We start from the raw sequence: 22,266 nt of genomic DNA on the forward strand, positions 1-22,266 counted from the left end.
ACGCTCCTCCGGGGACAGCCCAGCGGAGTGCGCAGCCAAAGCAAAGCTACTGCGGACGTCAGGAAACCTCCGCGCGGCCCCGCGACTGAGCTCTAATCGCAAAAAGGCAAAATCCCCAGCTCAAACTAATAGACACATCTGCCAACAACTTCTTTTCATTTTTTGGAACTACCCTATAGATTCTTTCATTGCCAAGAAAAAGAAGAGATATTTATGATGGTGACTGAAAAGCCCTGAAATCCCAAGTCGGATCCTCAGTGGTATGAACTGGAGCTGCTCCAGTGGGCTGAGGACACTGCCAGTTTCCACAGGTTGAACTGGCTCTCTAGCCTTACCTGCCTGCTTCTCCAGCACACACAATTAGAGGTGGCTCCTTGAGCTATCTGTGGATACCTGCCACTCTCTCCTCGAGTCATCCAGTTGGAAAAGAAACAGAAGGGCACAAATGCAGAAGTAAAAGCAGACATCTGCTCCTACCTTGAGCTCAGAGGTAGCTGGTGTTGCAGCTGTAGCGTGAGAACGGGAACCGAAGGCTGGACGGACAGACAACGCCGCTGACACCGTGCCGGGCTGTTTTCCTGAGGGCACCGGCTCTGTCCTGTAAACCAGGGGAAAAAATCTTTAGTTTGTAATATGGTCACGAGTATTAAAACCAGGTAAGACAGGGAGGTGTTTCAACACCAGAGCAACAGGAGCATGGGGCAGTTCTCGAGATACAGACAACACGTGGTCTGTAACATCCAGCAGGTGCTTTGGTTTATGGAAAGTGCAGCTCAGTGGATTTCCTCGCTTTCCTGTCCCGAGGTTCTTCATGAACGTTTTCCCCAGGTGAGCCTCATTCATAACTGGGGCCTTATTTAACATCAGGGAGGTTCTTTTGATCTCTCAGTCTCCTGGTTTTCATTGTGACTGAGACATCTTTGAGGAAGGATAAGGAAATGTGTATTACATAATAGCCTTTATTCTTGGTCTTTGGAATTCAAAAAGAGGTATACAGTCAACAGAAGATTTTAAAATGTAAATGTATCTAATATCTTAAAAAAACGTAAACCAGTTGTGACCCCCGGGCAGCCTGTGAGTTTAACGGGGAGTGTTGTCTGCACAAGGAACAATTCCTTTGTCAGATCGGAACATGCTGAATTTAATCTCAGAATGAATTTTTATGGCCAAGACATAACCCACCCTTGAAAAGAAAGAGAGTTTATAATGGCAGGGCTGACACGGGCTGAATTATAGCGCTATAAACGACAGCACTTTAATCACGCGATTGAAGCGAGCGGCCAGTCCACCCAAGGGCCGCAGGTGGAGGATCCTCCGCTGGGCACGCGGCCCCGGCCGCTCGGGACCTCAGCGGCTTCACAGTCACTTCCACCCTTCTGCAGCCGGACACTTAAACGCCGGCTAAGCATTTATTGTTTGTGGAACCTGGAACTAATCTCCAGTTTCAAATCAGGACTGAGCGTAACTGCTTTGCCAAGCAGCACTCGGATGAGCTGGTTTAAAGAGCCTCTTGCCTGAATCTGATACCGTATTTTGCTAAGGTCTTTGGCGTTCCCCTGACCGCGCCGCCCCACTCACCGCCCATGTTCCGGCACACGCTGACACTGCCCTGCAGTCATTTCCATCATGGGCATTTTTTGTTTCTTCGTGTTTGGGAAGGAAGAAGGAAGGGACACGCAAAAAGACACAAAATGGAAGGTTGAAAATGATTTTCAGGGAAAAAAAAAACCTTTTTGGCAATGAAATTGGGAAAAGAAGCAGGGACACGAACAGCAGCCGAGCCAGGCGGAAAACCTGCCCGGAGCTCCGAAACCTCACCTGCCTTTAACCACACAGGTGACATTTCAGACATTTAGTCTGAATGTTTTTGCATCTGCATATTGAAAACAGCCTTTAAAAAATACTTAAAAAACAGCTGCTACAGAACATTTATTTAGTGAAAAGTAAATCTTATAAAAATTCAATTGCAAAGTAGTTAAGGTATTTGAATTTTTTTTAAAGAAGAAGAATCCCAAGAAAGAAAGTATTTGATGGCTAATAATCTCATTTCAATATAATAGGACCTTTCTTTTGCAAAGAGCAAGACAGGTTAAAAGATATAATTATGACTTTGCAAACTCTCCCAAGTGCTCCGAGATCATCTGACAGTTCTGATCCCGCTCAGCTCTCAGAGGGGAAAAGTCTTTGTCTAGTTAGAGAGTTAAAGAGACAGGATCCCTATTCCCGCCCCTGCCTACACTGCAATTTAACTGTCAGAAAAATCCGAGCTGCAGGATGGTCTTGCTCCAGCACAGCGCAGGAGGAGAGCGGGAGGCCTGAGACTGGCCCGGCACAAGCGCCCTCTTTAAAAATGGATTCTACAGTTTCAATATTTTTTTCCGGAGACACTTAAAGGTTAAAGATGTGCCAAAGCAGCAGGATGGGGTTTTTTCTCCTCCTTCACGAAGGCTTTTTAGAACAATTAAAACAAGAAAAGAAATCATTTCAAAATTAGGGATCATCAGTGTAAAAAATCCCCTGAAGATCAAAAGGAACACATTAGAATCACATTAATTCTGATTTTAAAAAGGAGAATAAATCCCCTTTTTCAATGGAAAGAGAAACTTGGAGCGCATGTCACTGGTGTTTTCATTGTCAGAACTGACACGAAGGTGGAGCAGTGTCTGCAGACCAGAGCCGCAGGAAGGACCAGAGCCTGCCGGTGACAGTCGGTCCGGGCTGTCACTGGGCTCTTTAAAGCTTTGCTTTCCTTAATGCTTCAAAATAGTGAAAGAAGGAGGGAAAAATATTTTTCCCAAGTAAGCAAACAAAAGGAGCCATTTCTTCAGGGGGTTTCCAAGGAGCCACAAACAAACAATCCCAAATCATTTTTTTACCAAATATAGATGGCAAACAGACAGCTGGAAGTGACCAGAGCCTTCCACCCGCTGCCACCCGCCTGCCCGTGCCAGCACCGCCTGCCACTGCCAGCACCAGGGCCCGCAGCAGGTCCCCGTGGTCCCGCACACAGCCCCACGCGGTCCCACACACAGCCCCACAGCAGCCCCACGTGGTCCCACACACAGCCCCACAGCAGCCCCACGTGGTCCCACACACAGCCCCACAGCAGCCCCACGTGGTCCCACACACAGCCCCACAGCAGCCCCACGCGGTCCCACACACAGCCCCACAGCAGCCCCACGCGGTCCCACACACAGCCCCACAGCAGCCCCACGCGGTCCCACACACAGCCCCACAGCAGCCCCACGTGGTCCCACACACAGCCCCACAGCAGCCCCACGTGGTCCCACACACAGCCCCACAGCAGGTCCCTGCTGTCCCACACACAGCCCCACAGCAGCCCCACGCGGTCCCACACACAGCCCCACAGCAGCCCCACGCAGTCCCACACACAGCCCCACAGCAGGTCCCCGTGGTCCCGCACACAGCCCCAGGCGGTCCCGCACACAACCCCACAGCAGCTCCCTGCTGTCCCACACACAGCCCCACAGCAGGTCCCTGCTGTCCCACACACAGCCCCACAGCAGGTCCCTGCTGTCCCGCACACAGCCCCACAGCAGCTCCCTGCTGTCCCACACACAGCCCCACAGCAGGTCCCTGCTGTCCCGCACACAGCCCCACAGCAGGTCCCTGCTGTCCCGCACACAGCCCCACAGCAGGTCCCTGCTGTCCCACACACAGCCCCACAGCAGCCCCACGCGGTCCCGCACACAGCCCCACAGCAGCCCCACGTGGTCCCACACACAGCCCCACAGCAGGTCCCTGCTGTCCCACACACAGCCCCACAGCAGGTCCCGCTGTGCGACCCACAGCACCAGGACCCAGCAGAGCCTCATCCAGCTGCGTTTTCCTCCCTCCCCATCAGCAAATCGTAACCCGCTCCGCCCCACGCGTGTCTGGGGGGGCACAGGCCAAGCAGCTCCACGTGTTTGCATGAATGTGACCCAAGTAAAAAAAAGGGGACGGGGAACCTCATTAAAGCATCCTTGCAGCCTGATTTGCGACCCCCCTCTGCATCAGGAAGTGTGTCAGCACAGCCCTGTGCTTCCATAGGACCTGCGGGGTGACCAGGCTTTAAGTATTACTCACTCAAAATCAAAGCCAAACTGGCCTCCTGCCCTAGGAAACTCGCCAGATTTCTGCTCTTAAAGGAATGATAAGCCTTCAGGATGCTTCTCTTCTGACTGTGCAAAATCAGGGTCAAGTCTGGGATAAGAGCTCCTCATTAAATGGCTCAAATCCTGCTTTCCTTAAATCTGGAGGGAAGGTTTCCTCTGAGAGCAGGACCAGAACCCACCTCCAAGATGAAGGTGTGCTCCTGACAGCCCGCATGGATTACACTTTTAGAAGGTGTTTCTTTCATGTCTGTTGCTAATAAGGAGACAATAAAGCCTTCTCCATTCTTTCCATTGAGATCTCTGGTCAGTTTGCCTCAGTTTTTCAAAGGATGAGATGGTGATGGGGTTTCCCCTGTGCAACCACGAGCAGGACCTCGGTGTCTTTGGAAAACAGCACACGCTAAAGCTGGCTTCCTCGTGCCACTGGAGAGCTGCCATGATTCTGCCCACGGACAAACAAGAACTCATCCGCTTTCCACGCTTCCTCCCTAACCCAACCTGTTCTCCGGCTCATCTTCTCTCGTTTGTGATCCGTTGGAAGGATCTGTGCCTTCGAGTCAGGGACAGCCTTGCTGCTTGCTTATGACAGCCCCAGGAGGTCAAAGGGAATTCCTGCAGTGGAAATCATGGATGTAGTTCTGAGGAGACACGGACAGTGGGGAGTGAGACAGTGTGAGTGTTCCTGGAGAGCAAACAGTTGAGCGTGGCAAAGAGCCGTGGCACACACTGACTCAGCCTGCGCTGAGCGCGGAGCAGGAGCGTACACACAAAAGGATGGAGGAAGTCAGCAGGTGTAACCTCACGAAATCACACAAGAGCCTTGCTTGGGTTTACCATTTGCACCTCATCACTTTCCCTCCTTCCTTCCTATTACTGCAGAAAACACCCTCACCCCAACGCCCCCGTGACCTGCTCCAGTTGGCAGCCTCTTCCTGGCCAATTCAAACCAAAGGCCATGGTTAATACCAACAGCTTCGCCGGGATCTTCTCAGACAGGGGAAACCTGTGGCTGGTGCGAAGCTGGAGGTGCTGGTGTGCGACCGTGCCGAAGCAGAGTACTGTCCCCAGAGCAATGTCTCACCAGCAAACCAGACAATTTCAGCTGAGCCGTGAGCTGAGCTGCCTCCAGGCTGGGACAGGCTCAGGCGACGTCCCCGCTCTGCAGTCGTCCCCCTCAGCGCCTGGCACACGTTTCGGTTTGATTGATTTTGTAATTGCTCGTTTAATTGAACAGTTACAGCAACACTATCAGGAAAAGGTTTGGGGGCTGGGAAGGGGGGTGGAAGGGGAATTGGAGCAGGGGAAAGAGCAAAATGGGTTTTTCCCTTTCTCTTAAGATGAAAACACAGAGAAAAAGAGGCGAGGAGCTGAGGTCCCTTTAGCAGGCACTGAGGAGGAGGAGGAGAGCCGAAAACAATAAATTACAAAAAGAGAAGAAAAATGAGAAGTGGGTTGAAAAGTGCGGCAGGGCCAGCGGGTCCCGGGGACTGCTTAGCCTCTAACCAACACCCTCTTCCCGCTGGCTGTCAACGCTGGCATGAGGAAAACGGGCCATGGAGACGGGGAGCTGGGAGGCTGAGAGAGCGGCGAGGGGAGAACAGGCAGGAGAAGGTGGGAGAAGAGGCCCGTGTGCCTAAATAAAAGGTGCATGAGCAACACGGAGAGAGAGGGAAAGAGAGACCTGTGTCAGAGCTGCTGCAAACAGGGAGCGTGTGGAAGCAAAGCAGACGCGTGCAGGAAAGTCTGCATCACAAACACACGAGGGGTGAGGAGTGCATAGCGTACCCTTGTGTGAGAGGTAAACCTCATGAACGGCAGAATGGGCTGGCAGGAACACACAGGAAACCTGGGATGTGTGAGAGCGAAGGGAGAGAGCACGGATACGAAAGGAAAGCGAGCAAAGCAGTGAAAGAGACGGCCGGTCACCTCTGCACAACTGGGGTTCGTGCTGGCTGGTATCAGAGAGCTGTTGGGTGTGCTCTGCTGTCACGCGTGTCATGTCACATCTTTGCAGACCTGCTGCCACACTGCTGTTCATATCTGGGGCCGCGTGGGCACCGCTTTCATGTGTCTGGGCATTTTCTGGAGTGCCTCTGCCTCTGGTCTGCATGCAGCTGCCTGGGTGGGTTCCCCAAAATGGCCAGCAGCCTCTAGTTGTTGGTATAGTGGGGGTTTGCATCGCTTTTCACAGCGTGCTTGTGTCCACCCGTGTGAAGGGCTGGTCAGGGACGTGTGTGCAAATCGGGTACGTGCCCATGCGTGCAGTGGGCACAGCGCACCTCTGCTCCCGGGAGCGGCCACGTGGCTGTGCCACCGCGTGTCCCTCCGCGGGGTGCGTGTGTCTCGGGAGCGAGAGCTTGTTGGGTGCGTGTCAGGAAAAGGACAGGGGAATCCAGACAGGGTCAGGGGGGAAGGTGCACACAGAGGCCATGGTGCAGCTCCACAGCAAGGCAGATCAGGTTTCAGGAGAGCCCGGAGCTGGGGCTGCAGGGGACAGGAGGTGGGCTCTGCTGCCTGCATTCCCGGGCAGGCAGCACAAGGCAGGTTTAAAGAATATCCTTCCATTTAGGAGTTTGTTTATTATTCTTAACTAAGCAGCTCAGACAGGCAAGCCGGCAGCACCATATCCACCCTGATTTCCCAGGAAGGCAGGGAAGGGAGGGACAGGAAGGCAGATTTCCAGACTAGGGCACAAAGGGATTTATGTACTGCTGGGCTAGGGAAGGGGGCAAAGCAGCTTTGCCAATTATTTAGAAAGAAGGTGGAAGACACTCAGCTTTGGAATGCTGGCGTGGAGCCAGGGTGGGTGCAGCTGCAGTATGGCACACAGGATCACAGCTGGCCTGCTGTTCCAAAACCCAGCGGCACCTTCGGGTTGGCAGCTCCGCTCACACTTAAGAACTTCAGACTTTTGTCTGAAATTCCTCAGAACCAGGAGCAGAGACGTGTCTACGTGTCTTCTAGGGCGGAGGGAGAAGCAATCTCTCTCCCCTTAAAATCCACTTATTCCATCAGGAGTCAGATGGCACCAGGATATCTGTGGCAGTAGAAATCCCCTCACCTCGCAAGTGTGTGCACACCAGGGAGTCAGCGCCCATCTCCCAGCTCTGGATTTTGGCTTGTCTGGCCCATCTAGCAAGTTTTCAGCTACCACAGCGATGACCACAAACACAGCAGCCTAAACAGAAAGGAGAGACAGCACTGGTGTGCATTTCTCACAGGGACAGACCAGATATACCTGTGGGCTCCCTTGAGGCACAGGTGGTGGAAAAGGGCAAAGTTCTGCACGTCTGTACAGAGAGTGGAAAACACAGAAGTGTTTTCCTGCGCACTGCTTGTGCACGCACGCCAGCTCAGCTGAACGCTGCCCATGTGTGCAAAGATGCTCAGAACAGCATTTTTCAACCAGAACCTTCCACGTTTCTGGACTCTAGTGAGCAAGGGTGTGCTGCAGATCCAGGCAATGGGGCCCACACCAAACCCACCCAATGTGCAAACAGCAGGTTTAGCGTCCTCGCAGCTCGGAGAGCAGGACTGCGAGGGAGGGCCTATCTTTGCCATTTGCTGAGTGCCGATGTTTGTGCTCACACTGTCATGAAAATGAGGTCAAGGAAGGTCATTCAGTTCAACAGCATAAATCAGGGAGGAAAGCGGAGTGGAAGCCTCTGAATCCTCGAGGGATCTCACCAGTGGGGGGTGGCCAGGGAGCAGAGGAAGGGCTAATGAGACATAGAATGCCACATGCGGGTGAAGCAGAAAACACGGGCAAATGAAAGGAGCCAAACGGTGGCAGCCAAAACAGAAGGCAGGAAAGCCCAGCCTGAGGTCCTTTATCCTGTGCTATAACCAACGCTTCGTGTTAACTCCCCGGCTTACTCTGCCAGAGAAGGCAGAAAGGCTCCACACCCTCCCGTCCCGACCCGCTGACAGGAAACCTTTCACTGGAAACTTGCTCGCATTCAGTGCAAAATGTCTCACTTCTGTTAGCAATTTGTTCCCCATCACAAGCATTCCTGGGAGAAGCCTGGCGGGGTAGGAGCCCAGGGGGGCTGCGTGCGGGCGCTTCCACCTGGCGACGCGGTTACCAGCACAGCGGAGCGGCTGGCCGGCCTTTCACCACCTCCCGCTCTCCTCTGTGTCCCTCATTCCGCCTTTCACCACCTCCCCCCTCCATTTCTCTCCTTTCTCCTCCCTTCTGCCAGCCTCCTCCTTCCCCTTCTCCACTTCCCCTCTTCTTTCATCCCTTTATTTTTCTGCTGCTGTGTGCTCATGGCACGTTTGGACCTCACACTCTCTCCTCCCAAACTCATCACACCTGTGCCCTTCCACACTCCCAGGTACGGCAGAGCTCAGCACTTTCCCCTTCAGCTTGGCCTGAGCGTCCCAAATGCTCTTTGCCGTCAGCCTTCCCCCAGCACTCTCTGGACAGAAGTCTCCCTCTCTCCCTCCTCCCTTCCCCCTTCTCTTTCTCTCCCTCACATAATATTTTCCATATGAAGAAGCCTTCCTGAAGCCCCACACTGCCCTCTCGGCGAGTCTTAGGCGGGTTAGAGGAGACCCTGGGAGCCTTTAATCCTCTCTCTCTCTCGCTTGCTTTCATCCTCAGCCACAGCTGGACGCCCCATTGATGTGGAACAGACCAAACACCAGGCCTCTCGCTAAGCTGCTGCTGTGGGGCCTCTTCTCCTTTAGAGCCAAGCCCGTGGCCCGTGTCCTGCTCAGAGTGCCTGTCCCATGCGCCCAGCATCCCGCGCGCGGACACGGCCAGCGCCTCCGGCTCTGCCTCCCCCAGCCTCGCTGCTGCGCTCTCCAAAGCCACTGTTTTCCTTCTACCACCTTGTTCTGAGACAAGCCCCCACCTTCTCCCTCATCCCAGCATCCCCCTTCTGAGGACTATTTAGCATCAGTTCCCCATTGACTCACATCCCTACAGAGCATCAGGCTTGGCTGAGGCTAAAGGCTTGTTTGAGTTTCTCTGCTGAAGAAGCAGCTGGCGGCGATGTCCCCAGGAAGGGCCTGGAAGGCTCCATTGTCTGGCAAAGAAGGTCTTAAGGCTGCAACCTGCTTAAAATTTTGGAAAGAAGGGTCTTCATCGTCTATGCAATACCTTGTTTAAAGCACACTGCAGGGTGAGACAGCGATACACAGCTTCTCTAAGAACTTTGCAGCACACACAAGACAGGTTCACTTGGGCACGGGAACCAGGGGCAAGAGAGGAGTGACAGACAAACTGCCGTGCCTGACCACCTGCCTGCAGCATGACATCTCGGGCTTCGGTCACCGCAGCGTCGGCTCGCTGGGCGGAGAACGGCATTTCCATCCACGCCAAGCTCCAGGCAGCTATTCCGCTGCAGCACCTCACCTTGGTGCCGAGCTGCGGGCAGCTTCTGGCTCGTCGATGCACAGAGTGCACAGCGTTCAGCTGCCCGCAGCTCTGCACCACGGTGAAATGCTGGCCGAAGAACCCCCCACCCGCAAAGCCCCCGCCGAGACCCCATCTCCTCGCCCAGAACCCCATTTCTGATCTTCCTCTGCCCTCTAGTGGCCTCGCACCCCCAAACCAGCCCTGTCCCTGGCACCCAGCTCCCCCGGCTTTGCTTGCAACTGCACGGAGCAGCCCCAGCGCTGCTGCGACACCCACCCTCTGCCGGGCCTTCCTAGAGCAAGGGCCAACGTATGGGGCAGGTAAACCCAAAGCCAAGGCCACTGATGTTTTAAGTGTCTAATTCAAAGAGGTTTCTGTGGGTTTTATGGCAATGAGAGTAAATCAACGGGAAGCAAGAATTTCTATGGAAGGCAACAGAGAAGCATGTGGTTTCATCCTTGATTGGATGAAAAGCTCAGGAAGAAACTTCTTGGGGATGGTTAGTCTGGAGTGGAAAGACTGAGGGGAAGGACGGCAGGTGTCTCTGCACACAAAGCAAGAGAAAGGGAATAATCTGTTCTCCGAGTTTGCAGTGGATATAAAAGGGAGCAAGGCACTTAAATCACAGGGAGAGACAGATGTTAGGAGAAGCTTCCGAGCAAGGATGGTGCAGGATGGAACAGGTCACCGGGAAAATGCTGCAACCTAAACTAGTTAAATAGAGATCGTTAGAAATTACATCAAAAGAGCTGATCCTACCGTGTGTCACCGGGCTAGATTAAGTAACCTCCTGAGATAACATTCATCTTCTTTTCTGTGATACTACAATTAGAAACCATATTGATTCTCTGCCAGAGACGTTCCTTAGTGACCAACACGCTGGGTCCTGGACGGACATCACTTCGTGACCTGTCCTGCCCAAAGAACTTCTCTGCTCAAAGACGGGGCCTCCAACGGACACGGCAAACGCAGCTGCTATGGAAAGCATGAGGCGTTGTGAGGCAGCACAGGCCTTGGTGCAGCTTGTACGCAACCAGTTGTGGAAACCAAACTAATTGCAGACTCTCGGGATTTGCTCATGAGAGAACGAGTGCATTCCCCCTTCTTGTTACCAAGCATCAAGTGCCTGATGAGAGAGGGATTTGGGGACAAGACAATGCGAAGATATCTAGCACAAAATGATTAGCTAGAATGTATTGTTAATAAGCTGCTTAGTCATATAATTGGAAATTATTTGCAGCCAGGGTGTCAGCAGAGTCTCTCTGCGCTGCTCTGGCGGAGCAAGGCAGGTAGGTACGTTCCCCAGACTCCTCCCGTACTTTTTACCTTATTACTGGATCACACCCTCCTCAAACCAAGAATTCAAACAAGAAGCTATTGAAAATTGTTACATTAGTCTCCTTTTTCCCCACTCCTGGGGAAAAAAATGATAAAGTATTTTAAGTCTTACCTCAACTTTATGTTCTTTCAAATATTTATGCAAGAGGCTTTCTTTTTTTTCCCCAAAACCATGACCTGAGATAAAGCAAAGAACTCACTCAGCAACTCCCAACTTGCTAGATTCTTCCACAAATCTGAAAAAGGGGAATGATTTCTCCCTACCAAAGGTTTTATCCTAACTCATTTGATAATTGGCTGAGGCTGCTCAGCTGTGAACACTGATGAGTTTCTCCCAGCTCTCCTGTGAGGGTGGTAACAGAGGGCAGAGCGGCAAATGGCCAGGCGAGAGCAGCAAAGGGCCTCTGTCATCAGGACGAGCCGAGCTTCGTTTTCAGCCACTTCCCCAAATGTACCCTCACATCATCTCAACATCAGTTTTGTTGCAAAACATGGGGAAGGATTTCCGTGGGATGGCAAGAGCTCAGCCACTTCCTCCAGCGGCGTCACTGCGATGCGGGAGGGCTCGCTCTTGAACAGCGCACGTTGGGCAGCTCCCTGGGCCTGAGGACAGCCATGGAGCTGCCAGCGCTCCTCCTGCTGCCGCTCTGCTTCCCAGGTAAGAGGAGGGCTGGGCAGGCAGCCGGCGCCCGGGGGAACCTTCCCTGCTGCCGCGGAGCTCCGCAGCCGCCATCTGCACCGGCTGCGCTCCCAGCTGGGCAGCTGGCGGCTGCCATGGGGAGGGAAGGGGCAGCCGCGGTTCCCACCGTGGCTCCATTTAGACTTGAAGGTCCAACACCTCAAGGACACACATGTCCATGGGTTTTAAAACAAAGATACTGGGTTTTAAATCGCAATTGTGGTCCCAGCGCAAATCTCTACACTGCCCACCAGAAATCAACCTTCTCATTTCCAAGCAGGTGAATTTAGCAGCAGAAATGGATCTTGGTTTTCAGAGTTCCTCCAGCCGCAAGTGCCCATGGAGGAGGGCTGGACGCAGAGTTCACCCGTGTCTGCCGGGAGGCTGGGGGCAGCCCGCGACCAGCTCCCCTCCCCCACATCACAATTGATATTCACAGGTCTCGTAGCCCAGACACCTGTTTCAGAGAGTCAACCAGAAGGAAGCGCTCTGTACGTCCAGTGTCCTTACACAGCACAGATGAACTACTACCAGCCAAAAGCCTGGTGCCGCTGGAGAGATGGGCAATGGGAGCACTTAGTATACACAACATACCCAACACAAAATGCAAACACAAAGCGAGCCACAAGGGGGAAAGTTACAATAGAGGACAACAGCACAAATAGGACTGTGACCATCACCATAACCAAGCTCCAGGTAGAGGACTCGGGCACATACAGCTGTGCCTACACCTATGGTTCTCAATGTGTTCCACTAAAGATAATCTCACTGATCGTTTTCAAGGGTGAGTACCTTTTTTCCTACTCAAATGCAGGTCTTGTCACAAAGCAACATCATTCCTGCCCCTGCTCCATCCCCCCCACTGCTGAGCAGCTCCCCCTGACCCCCAGTCCCCTCCCCAGCCTCGCTCGCTACCTGCCCCACACACACAGCACGGGGTGAGGGAGCCCCACGGACCCGGCTGGTGCTCCCGGCTCCCTCTGGTCCTGCCCCGGCTGACGGACCAGCCATGAGCGAGACGCCCAGCGCAGAGTTCGGCTCAGGCCGGGGGGCAGACGCCCGTGTGCCCACTGCTCACAGGTCAGGGACATGTTTGCTGTTTTGCAGAGTTGCACAAGTGGGAACTGGACAGTCTCTCTGTGCAGTGCCCGTACAGCACCGCAGTGGACGGCACTCCGGTGTATAGCACGGATATAAAAGCCTGGTGTCGGCTAGATCGGACAGGGTGTAACATCTTGGCGAGGACAGGTCATTCTTCAACACAGAATCACAGGAAAGACCAGCAAGGCAGAGTCTTGATCCAGGATGACACCAGGAAAAGGACTGTCACCATCACCATGCAGAAGCTGCAGGCCCGGGACACTGGCGTGTACTGGTGCATGCTCTACACTACCACTCATCTCATCTGGATAATGCAGGTCAAGCTCTCTGTGTCCAAGAGTGAGTATCTACTGGCAGCCATGTGCCCATGTTGGCGGATTTCAGCCCCACCTCCCCTGCTTGTTCTCCCTCCTGTCCTGCGGCACAGGAGCGCTCGGTGGGGAGCCCAGCGCTGCCACCGCACAGCTGACAGCCCTGTCCCTCTGTCTGTCCCCTTCTGCTCCTCCTGTCTGGAGGCATTTACATCCATGCAGCACTGGCAGGGAAGTTTAGCTGGTAAATTCAAATCACCCAGTAATGATTATTCTTCTCATCGTGCTTGTGATTGCAGTATCGGCTGAAACAACTTTGCCTGGTTCTGCAGGCACCACTCAAACTACCCCTGTTGGCAACAGCCCAGAACCAAGGTAAGGCCTAGAGAGTCTCAGAGCTTGAGCACAGACAAGCTACGACCTATTAACGGCTTGTCCACAGTTTGCCTGTCCTCCTGGGGTAGGCAGTGCCTGGGCATTCTGATCTAATCCCTGCTTGCAGAGGAATGAGACCTGACAGGTCCTTACAAAGGTGGCCTCTCTCCTTCCAGCTTCTGCTCAAACTGTAAAACGTACAGGATTGTCTTCCCCTTTGGACATCTGCTGTCATGAATACCACAGCACAGAGTACAATCATACAGCAGCTCCCAGTGCACCAGGTGCAGCAAAACACAGGAGGAAAAGGCAGTACCTACTCCAGAGAATTGTGCTCTGAGCTTTGAACAGCAGCTTGTTTTAAAAGCCTGAAGAGTAGTTTAGGAAAAGCTCAGAAGGTGCAGCCAGGTAGAAAAATCAAGATAGCACAGCTGCAGGAGCACCGGAGCATCCTTCTAAGTGCATAAAGCTATTCCTGTCCCCCTTTTGGGTCACTGTTTGGTAAGGGGTTGTGCCAGCACCACGCTGTGCTACCATCTGACGCTGGTATCTCCTGTGCTCTCTGGGCTGCAGCTCCAATACAAACACCTTCGTCCTGCTCGCTGGTGTCCCGAGCATCCTGTTCCTCCTGGCGCTCATCGGCTCCATAACACTGTGGGTCAAGCGGCGCAAGCAGCTCAAGAGAAGAGGTATGTGGGGGCTGGTGACGCCTCGTGTTCTGGTCTGTGCTGGAGGGGCCTCCTCTGGCCATCACCTCTCCACTCCAGGAGAGCTTACTCCCGGCTCAGGGTGGGAAGCCTCACGCAGGCTCCTCGCTGGGGTCTCCTCTCACAATGAGTCAAACCCACGTTCCCCCGGACTCTGCACAGGACACCTCCTAACATGTTAGAGCAGAAATAAAGTAAAAGCAACGTGTTCACCAGATGGAGGGTAGATGGGTCCCACTGGCACACCCATCGCTTCTATCACTGGGCAATCCCACAGCCTTCCCCAAAATTCCACAAGCACAGGCAATGCCCAGGCATCTCATGGACTTCTGCACTTCTAACACATCTGGTTTTGGCTCATTCCAAAGGTACCAGACAAGCCGAGGACATCTGTGACAAGCCAGAGGACATAGCACAGGTAAGGAAAATGAGAGATTTCCCATACGGTACCTGAATCTTCAGCAATAGTCTGTGAGGAGTCTGCTGACCCATGGGATCAGGGCCTTGCTGCTTACTTTTGGTTGTGAGCAGGAGGGGGCATGGTTTTAACATCACTGGCGAGAGGAATGGTCGTGGGTGGAGGGGTGTGCGTGATTAATGTAAGGAAACTCCAATAGGAACAAACCACAGTGGAGCATATTCTGGTAATCTCAGAAATTACTCAAAAACTAGAATCCAGGGTTAGACGACAAGGTTGTAACCTGCATCAAGGAGAGAATTTTCTGAAGGTAGTTTTCACATGGCTTCTCCTGTCTTCCTGGGAAACGCTTGTTCTTTTGACAACAGCAGTGGCCTGGCACTGAATCATGGTGACAAGCGTCTTCCCTTTCTCTTCACAGCTTGACAGCACGGACAGAATGGAAAGACCTCAGGACGACAGCGAAGACCTAAAATATGTTACCCTGAACTTTAAACCCCGACTCAGCCCTGAGGATCCTCTCTACTGCAATGTTGAACCAAGTCAGGCCCACGGGAAACCCGAAGATGAACATGTGGAATACGCTACCATTGCACTCAAGGAGTTACCGACAAATGACAAAGGATGAAGCACAGAATGCCAAAACAATCCAGAAATGAGAAAACAGAACTGGAATATGAAGTGTGAATGTGGAGTAGAATGTGTGTGGTTGACACAGGAAAAATCTAAGTTTTTGCTGCCATGTGTATGTTGCCTGTGCATTTTGAGACCTCCCTCCTATTAGAGAGCAGTAGAGAACTTTGCCACCAGTGTGCAGATTCTCTGGGGTCAGGCAGAGGTGCCGGGGAGTTCTCAGCATCCCTCGTACATCTGCTTCCTTCAATCCCATTACATTGCAGACTCTTTCGTGAGGCAGGTGTGGACCTTTTGAAAAAGAGAAATATTTGTCTGGACGTGGATGGGTTTGCTATTTCAATGGTGTTCACTAGGAGAAACTATCCCCACTCCTACGGGTTCACCTACCATGGCCAAGCAAACAAAACTCTAACTGCTGTGACCGGGTTTGTTTGCCATGTAAATGGGGGGGACATGGGCGCTGGATTAGAGGAATAAGCAGCACCTGCCTGCAGGCAAACAGCTCGAGGGTGCATTGCAACACGATGATACGCTGCATTGCAAACTCCGCAAGCTGAGGATTGTGCTGCATGAATCTGAGCACCAGAAGGTCTTGTAGCTACAAAACAACAATGCACAGAAGTAATACATGCACTTGTTGAGCCCTAACGCAAATGAGTATTTCTGGAGAAAGCAGGACAGGGAACTACATGCAGTATTGCACCAGAGGAGTGAACGGGGCACTGGGACGGTTTGGAACAGAACTTCCCTTGCTGTGCTAACTGCAAGGACGAGCCCTGAGCAGACATGAGGAGTCTGTACAGACAGTAGCACCGAGCAAGAAACTGGGAGGATGTGTGAAGAAGCTGCAGGGAGTGTGACACAAAGAAAGAACTATGACCATAAGAGGGCTGGTCCCAACATCAGATGACAGAACAGAAGGGACATGATGGTAATTAAGAGCAGATTATTTACAGATGTAAATGTCCAAGTAAGTCAGACACACAATATATTTCTAGATTTCCAGTGCAGCTCTGATGCAGGTTGGCGATTTCCACAGGACCCCATCAAACCCTGCTGTCCTGAACAACCACTGCAGAAACTATCCAACGTTTTCCCAATGCACTTGGTCCCTCACCTGCGCTGTTGTGAGGCATCTCTGCATCTCTTCAGGAATCACTATCCAGCTCTGGTCTTTTGCAGCGCTGTGCTGCACCCACATGCCTACTTCCAACACTTTTTAGTTTTTTGTCTCCATCATAGAAAGCAAGTTTTTGTGGCTTCTTCTGAAGCCCCAGGAGACCAGAAATGCACATGTGGTTTCACAGCGGAGCTCACCGGGGCTGTGGGAAGTGATACTATTACTTCCCTCTCTGCTGGAAATACTCCAAAGGACACATTTGCTGCCTTTATGTAGCAGTCATGTGGTGAGCATATGAAATGAGGTTGCTGGGGCTCAGCTCAGTTTCTCCAAAAGACCAGAAACCCTGGCACTTCATGCACGGGCTTTTCTAAACTTCCTTTCCCTGAAAATAAACACCAAGGTTATGTCCCTGCCCTCCCTTCACCCTCGGGATGCTGACTGAGCTACCTGCGGGGTCTTGATGAGTCACCCTTTCCATTTCGGCTTTCCAGAACCCCCCCGCAGAGCCTGCAGGCAGAGCCCACTGCAGTGGACTGGCAGAGCCCGCTGCGGCAGACTGGCAGAGCCCGCCCCGGCGGACTGGCAGCGCTGCGGGGCTCGGGGGCCGCCCGCACCATTTCAGGCCATCACATGATGCTGTTTGAGGCGGCCTGCACTGAGCTGTGGCTCTGCGTGGGCAATGCTGATGCCTGAATTTTCAGAAATGCCATCCCTGATGAATTGCTCAATATGCAGGACAAAAAAGATGCCAAGTTCCTGTGCTCATTCCTTCCGGCAGAGCAAGGAGGGGGGAAAAGCAGCTGCTCTTTGGCAAGCGCCCTTTTCACTTTTCTCCAGCCTTCTCTCTTGTCCCTCCTCTGCTCAACTGACATGGAGAAGCTCATGGACTTCATCTTCCTGGTGTTCCTGTCAGGTAAGAAAGCATACGCAGCCTTCGTTTCAGTTAACAGGGTAACGGATTGGTGCTAAACTCAGTCTCTACTTGCACTTAGTAGAGATTACTGATAATGCTACGGGAAAAGACAGCGCAGGTCTTCAAACACAGCAGTGTTTTCTGGATGCACAGGTGCTTTTGTTGTAGCATGCAACAAACTGGAAGACCAATACAAACAGTTATCAAGAGTCTCACTGCCTGTGTGTACGCTGCAAGGTCCAGGGCAACGCAGGCAGAGGGAACCTGGAGCACTGCGGTGCGTTCTGCCCTCCGCTCGTCCTCCCCAGGTATGTTGCAGGGGTGTCAGACTCCTTCCCCGATTTCGTTCTTTTCCCTTCATTTAACAAAGGGCCAGCGGTGATCCGAGCGCTCAGCGTCTCTCACAGGGATCCTCTGGAGCCACAAGAACACTGTTGGCAGAAGCCTTGTCTGCCTTCTCAGAATGAATGGTGAAACTGCAAAATCCTGTTTGTTTGCATCTGTAGGGCTCTGGGTGTAATTTGCAGCATCTAGGGTTCAAGAGGAGAAAAGACTCCTCAGGGAAGGGGGCATCCTGAAATCTTGGGCACTTGACTATACTCTTTTACAGTAGCACAAAACAAGGGAGGAGGAACACCAACAGTAAACGATCTGTCAGCAGAACTGGTTGTAAAGATAATGAGGCAAAAGCTTTCCACAGGGGCATCAGCAAATCTTTAAATGCCATGATTCTGATCAAAAGGTTTTTGCAACACTGTTTCTATTTGAAATAAAAGCAAAAACCAACCCCCTGGGGCCTTTCCAGGAACTGAAGGGGCAGAACTGGGGGTGAGGAGGGTCCACAGTGTGCAGAGGGATTGCACAGGACGGGACATGCAGGGAGATAAACCTTGACAGAACAACGGGGTGGAGCAACAGCTGAGGATGAAGACTTGTAGGTGTTGGATACTTGGAGAGCACAGGCCCCTTTTAATGCCTTCCTGTAGTCAAGCCTGAAAGACCTTCGGATTTTTTAGTTAACAATTAACTTGGAATAGTTGAAATTATTTTACAAAGTGTTATCAAAAGGCTCAGCCAGCACCAAGTCCTGACAAGAGACTATTTTTTAATTTACTTCTGGTTTATCATTCCTTATGCTTTCACAGAAGGCACTAGCCTCTGAATTTTTTTCACTAGAGATACAGAGATTTCCACAAATACCACATCGCATTTCTCTCTGGAAGTATTAATAGCTCAGACTGTCCCTTCTGCCTTTGCCTACAACAAAGAGGAATAGAAATTAGAAATAAGGAACTAAGGAAAAAGGGAAAAAACAAAAGCCAAGCAACCAAAGACCAGTTGACAACATGATTAAAATTAGCAGGACATTGAAAGATAGGGTGAAAAAAAATTGCTAAACCCCTGGATTTAGAAATTAAGAGTGGAATTAAGAAGCTGGCTCCTAAACAAGTAGCTGGACACTGGTTTGTATGTGTGACTTTGATTCTAACAGCTTCCTGCATTGATTCTCTCTGGCTGTGTAAAGTGCCTTCAAATAAGAATAAACTTGATGGGCACTTACTGCAAAGGACCCTTTCTGCAGCAGAGGCTACTCCGGAGCCAGATGTGCATCTAGGAACAAACAGGGAAGGGCTGGGCTCAAGGCACAACCTGCGGCGCCCGCCCTGCTGCAGCTGTGTGCACGGCAGCAGGCTGGGGCTGCAAAGCCAGGCTTACAGCAAGGCTGGCCTAATGAGGGTTACACAGAAACCATTACCCTCACTGGGTCAAGCTCTGCCTTTTATGAGCTGCCTTGTAAAAAGAGCTTTTAAAAATCAAGATAACTTGTCTGATGCCGACTCAATATACCCAAGTGCCCAGCTTCACGCTCCTCAGGACCAGAGGAAAGTGCAAGTTTGTATTTAATCCCTAATCACGCTGACAAACTGCCTCCCCGCAGCGGGCAGGAGCGCAGTGATTACAGGCAGCGTGATGTGGTTTTGCTCCAGACTGCAATCCCGAGCAGTCACCACATGGCCACAAGGGAAGGACCAGCACTTCCTGAGCTTCAGAAAATCTGCAGCTATTAACGACACTGATAGCTCCTCTTTCCCTCGGTCCCCCCAAGAACAGAACAGCTGCCTGGCAAGAGCCAAAGAACACACGGGTCAGAGGGGTCACTGAACCAAGGCCCTGGGGCTCAGCACCCTCTCTCTTTCACAGGGAGGCAGGCAGGTGACAGCAGCCGCCACTAGAGTTCTAGAACAGGAAAATGACGTTTGGCATAAACATAGTGGTAAGGGATGGATATGAGAGAAGCAGCTCACCACTTCCATCTTCTCCTAGCGTCCTGTGCTGCAGAGAATGTCACTGTGGTGTACGGAATGGAGGGGGGCACCATCTCTGTCAACTGCACCTACGACCCCTGGCAGCAGCGCTGGAGAGAAAAGAGCTGGTGCAAGCAGATCGCTGAGACCAAGTGCCAACGCGTGGTGAGCGCCCGGCGCTTCTGGCTGCCGTTCCTGCGGAACAGGAATGGCACCACCTCCATCAGGGACAATGTCCAGGACGGCGTCCTGACAGTGACCATGAAGCGACTCAGGAAGCAGGACGCAGGGATGTACCAGTGCAGAAGTGACTTCCTCGGGGAGACAAGCAGCTTAGGCTATGTGCAAGTGGAGGTGCTGACAGGTACGTCCTGGGGCTCCAGGTTTTATGAGTTCCTGCTTAAATTTCACGTGTCTGCAGATGCCAAGGCCTCACTTTAAACATCTACTTTTGTCGTGCTGTAAGGAGGGACTGTGTTGCATCATCTCCTTTTAGTTCTCAATTTACAGCAACTTGACCTCACTGTCACAGGATGCCTAAAACGTCATCCCCTTATTGCTACCCAGATTAACGTCCTAGCACACAGCCCACTGTTATAACCACCTTGGTTATCTACACTGGTGCTGGTGACACCAATGAATATCACCCAGAAACACCTGCAGACTAAACTGTGCTGTTTCTGTCAGCAGCTGCCCTGGAGACCCAGCTGCCAGAGGAGCCCCGAGCTGTGCAGAGCATCTCCAGGTAAGCTGCTCAACTCCTGCTGGGACCACCGGCCTTCCCAGGACCAAACAGATGAGCATCAGCAGCCCATTCGAAACCAGGCATATTCTCTACCTCCTCCTAATCCACGACAATTCTCAGAGCTGCTGTGTGGTTTCTAACCAGCAGCTTTATCCTAATCCAGGAAATGCAGTGCTTTAGTTAGTGCCAAGCAAAACAACTCCTGCAGATCGTAATTTATCCGTATGTGAGATCTTGTAGTTAGATCTGTTCTGGTTGTTCGAACCTCCCAGGCTGTGTTCCCATCTTCACACTGTAACTACATGGGTTTCTTTAAAGGTTGAACCATCCTCTTGATGGCTCAGCTTTACTATTGTATTTGTGATTCTCCATAGCATCCCTCTTGAAGCTGATTTCACCATCTTCTACATCATTGCTGGGTTCCTGGTTACGAAGTTCATGGTGGCTGTGCTGATCTTCACCATTGGCAACAGCAGGAGGAACAGAGAAACAGGGCAGAAGAACCCAAACTCGAACGAGCAGCAGGTCCTCCCTTCGGCTGGTGACCTTGCACGGGACGGCATTGGGCCCTCCTGGGAGAGCACTGCCTAGAGCTAAACCAACGGGACTCCACGGCCAGCGGAACACCAAGCACCTCCAGGCAAAGCTTTGCCACCTGCTGTAAGAAAATATCAGCTACTAAACAGGTATCAATGACCCTAGCACTCGAGAGAGGGAACGGCACCATCTACTCCCTCTTCTCTTTGGTGCTGACCAACGTTTCCTAACACAAGTGAACTGAAAAGATGCTGCCAGTAACACCAGAACCTAATGGAAGAGGATGGGATTGAGGGCCGGGGGAAAGAAGGAATACAAAGGCTTCCTGCCAAGAGATCTGGCACAGACTTATCGATGTGCCAAGATGCTTCCCAGGCATGGAAAAGGTGAGGGAGCTCTTCTCAGTTTTCCAGCTCATTGCTCGGCCAGAACAAACTTTGCTGCTCTATACAGCTACTGACAAATGCTTTGTTATAAATAAAACTATGAATACAGCCATGAACATAAACAGCAGTTCAAGTAACACACCTCAATGACCACGTGTTGAGCAGCTCACAAACACATCTATATCATGTAAAAATGGAAAGACAAGGTTCAGTCTGAAATCTTCAAGAAACTTCTGATTCACTGAAGGTCAGTGTTAAAGAAGTAATATTTTTTTCAGAGTATCTTATATCTTCTCCCAATGCTTCATGCTTCCCCCAAGAGCACTAAATATAACCAGAACTAGATGGTTTGTATTGTAAACTGCTGTCTATAAATCACCTTTTTAACTGAGATCTCACTCGCTAAAGCCCGAAGCTTTCGGCACACTTCCAGCAACGCAGCGCTCCGCTGTCAGCTCGGTCGCTTCCAGCAGCCGCCCGCACCAGCAGGGAGAGCGATTCGGATTCTCAGCCCCAGTGTCACTGCCCCGGGGCCAGAACTGGCACCCAGCAAGCTCGTGGCATCTCAGAGCAGGGCCAGCTGCGGGGCCCTGCCTGCCCGAGGCGAGGAGGGAGAGCCGGCTGCCGGGACTGCCACGGACAGCGCGCATCCTTGGTGAGAGGCGCAAGGAGCTGCAGAGCACGACACAAGGGATGTGCAGTCCACCCGCAGCTCAGAGCCTGCTTCCCCATTCCTCAAATGAGTTTGGAACAAAGAACCAACTGTCTCTCTGTATTTCTCCCCACATTTCTTCTGCCCTCTCAAGAGGATGTTACCAACACGTGATCGTTGTTCACCCTTCCCCAAGCGAAGCTGCGTTTAGACCTCAACCCCTAGCGCAGTCCCTGCACAGCCTGCAAAGCTAAATAAAATCAAACTGATTATCTGACTTAGTGTGGATTCATGATAAAAAGCTGCTTTACTAGAGACCGAAAATGCCCATTTCTTTTCCAGCCACACAGCCTGATTGCTAAATACGGCCAGCTAGACAACAATACAGTCGAGGTGAAGAAGCTGCCAGGAAACATTCTGCTGCCTTCCCACCCAGGAAGGACATTAAGATGGTGGTTAAAAGATTTTCTCAGCAATCCCAAACTGGCATCACCACTGTATAGGCAGCAGACGGCTGCAAGTGAGAGAGCAAGTTCACTCTTATTCTCCACAGAGA

General features: G+C 51.9%; 3 protein-coding genes across 5 annotated transcripts in view; 2 read left to right on the plus strand and 1 right to left on the minus strand.

Annotated features, from left to right (window-relative positions):
- LOC110356209 (uncharacterized) overlaps positions 1-22,266 on the minus strand; it is a 70,716-nt gene that overhangs the window by 46,002 nt on the left and 2,448 nt on the right. For both annotated transcript variants that reach the window (XM_065039087.1, XM_021282765.2), the window contains exon 3: positions 478-598. In XM_065039087.1, coding sequence (XP_064895159.1) covers positions 478-598 — 121 coding nt within the window. The remainder of the gene's footprint in view (positions 1-477; positions 599-22,266) is intronic.
- Positions 11,322-15,371, plus strand: LOC102090442 (uncharacterized). The gene is made up of 7 exons (XM_005515043.3): positions 11,322-11,479; positions 11,940-12,284; positions 12,608-12,940; positions 13,212-13,287; positions 13,861-13,976; positions 14,363-14,412; positions 14,834-15,371. The coding sequence occupies exons 1-7, from the start codon at positions 11,437-11,439 to the stop codon at positions 15,038-15,040; spliced, it is 1,170 nt and encodes a 389-aa protein (XP_005515100.2). The 5' UTR covers positions 11,322-11,436; the 3' UTR covers positions 15,041-15,371.
- LOC102090257 (triggering receptor expressed on myeloid cells 2) lies at positions 16,728-21,987 on the plus strand. Of its 2 annotated transcripts, none has more exons than XM_005515042.3 (4): positions 16,728-17,084; positions 19,410-19,754; positions 20,081-20,135; positions 20,510-21,987. In XM_005515042.3, exons 1-4 carry the CDS (start codon positions 16,901-16,903, stop codon positions 20,724-20,726), a joined length of 801 nt encoding a protein of 266 aa, XP_005515099.2. In that variant the 5' UTR covers positions 16,728-16,900; the 3' UTR covers positions 20,727-21,987. The 2 variants fall into 2 exon arrangements, with proteins under 2 accessions (XP_005515099.2, XP_064895158.1); XM_065039086.1 differs by having other exon boundaries at positions 16,878-17,084; positions 20,078-20,135.

Source organism: Columba livia, chromosome 22, assembly GCF_036013475.1.
Source record: "Columba livia isolate bColLiv1 breed racing homer chromosome 22, bColLiv1.pat.W.v2, whole genome shotgun sequence".
Lineage (NCBI taxonomy): Eukaryota > Metazoa > Chordata > Aves > Columbiformes > Columbidae > Columba > Columba livia.

Excerpts from the sequence above, each read along its gene's own strand:
- LOC102090257 (XM_065039086.1), top strand. The coding sequence starts at position 16,901 with ATGCAGGACAAAAAAGATGCCAAGTTCCTGTGCTCATTCCTTCCGGCA. Across the intron at positions 19,755-20,077 it reads GCAAGTGGAGGTGCTGACAG|CAGCTGCCCTGGAGACCCAG; the intron begins GTACGTCCTGGG and ends TGTTTCTGTCAG. Across the intron at positions 20,136-20,509 it reads GCTGTGCAGAGCATCTCCAG|CATCCCTCTTGAAGCTGATT; the intron begins GTAAGCTGCTCA and ends GATTCTCCATAG.
- LOC102090442 (XM_005515043.3), top strand. The coding sequence starts at position 11,437 with ATGGAGCTGCCAGCGCTCCTCCTGCTGCCGCTCTGCTTCCCAG. Across the intron at positions 12,941-13,211 it reads CAAGCTCTCTGTGTCCAAGA|TATCGGCTGAAACAACTTTG; the intron begins GTGAGTATCTAC and ends TTGTGATTGCAG. Across the intron at positions 13,977-14,362 it reads CAAGCAGCTCAAGAGAAGAG|GTACCAGACAAGCCGAGGAC; the intron begins GTATGTGGGGGC and ends CTCATTCCAAAG.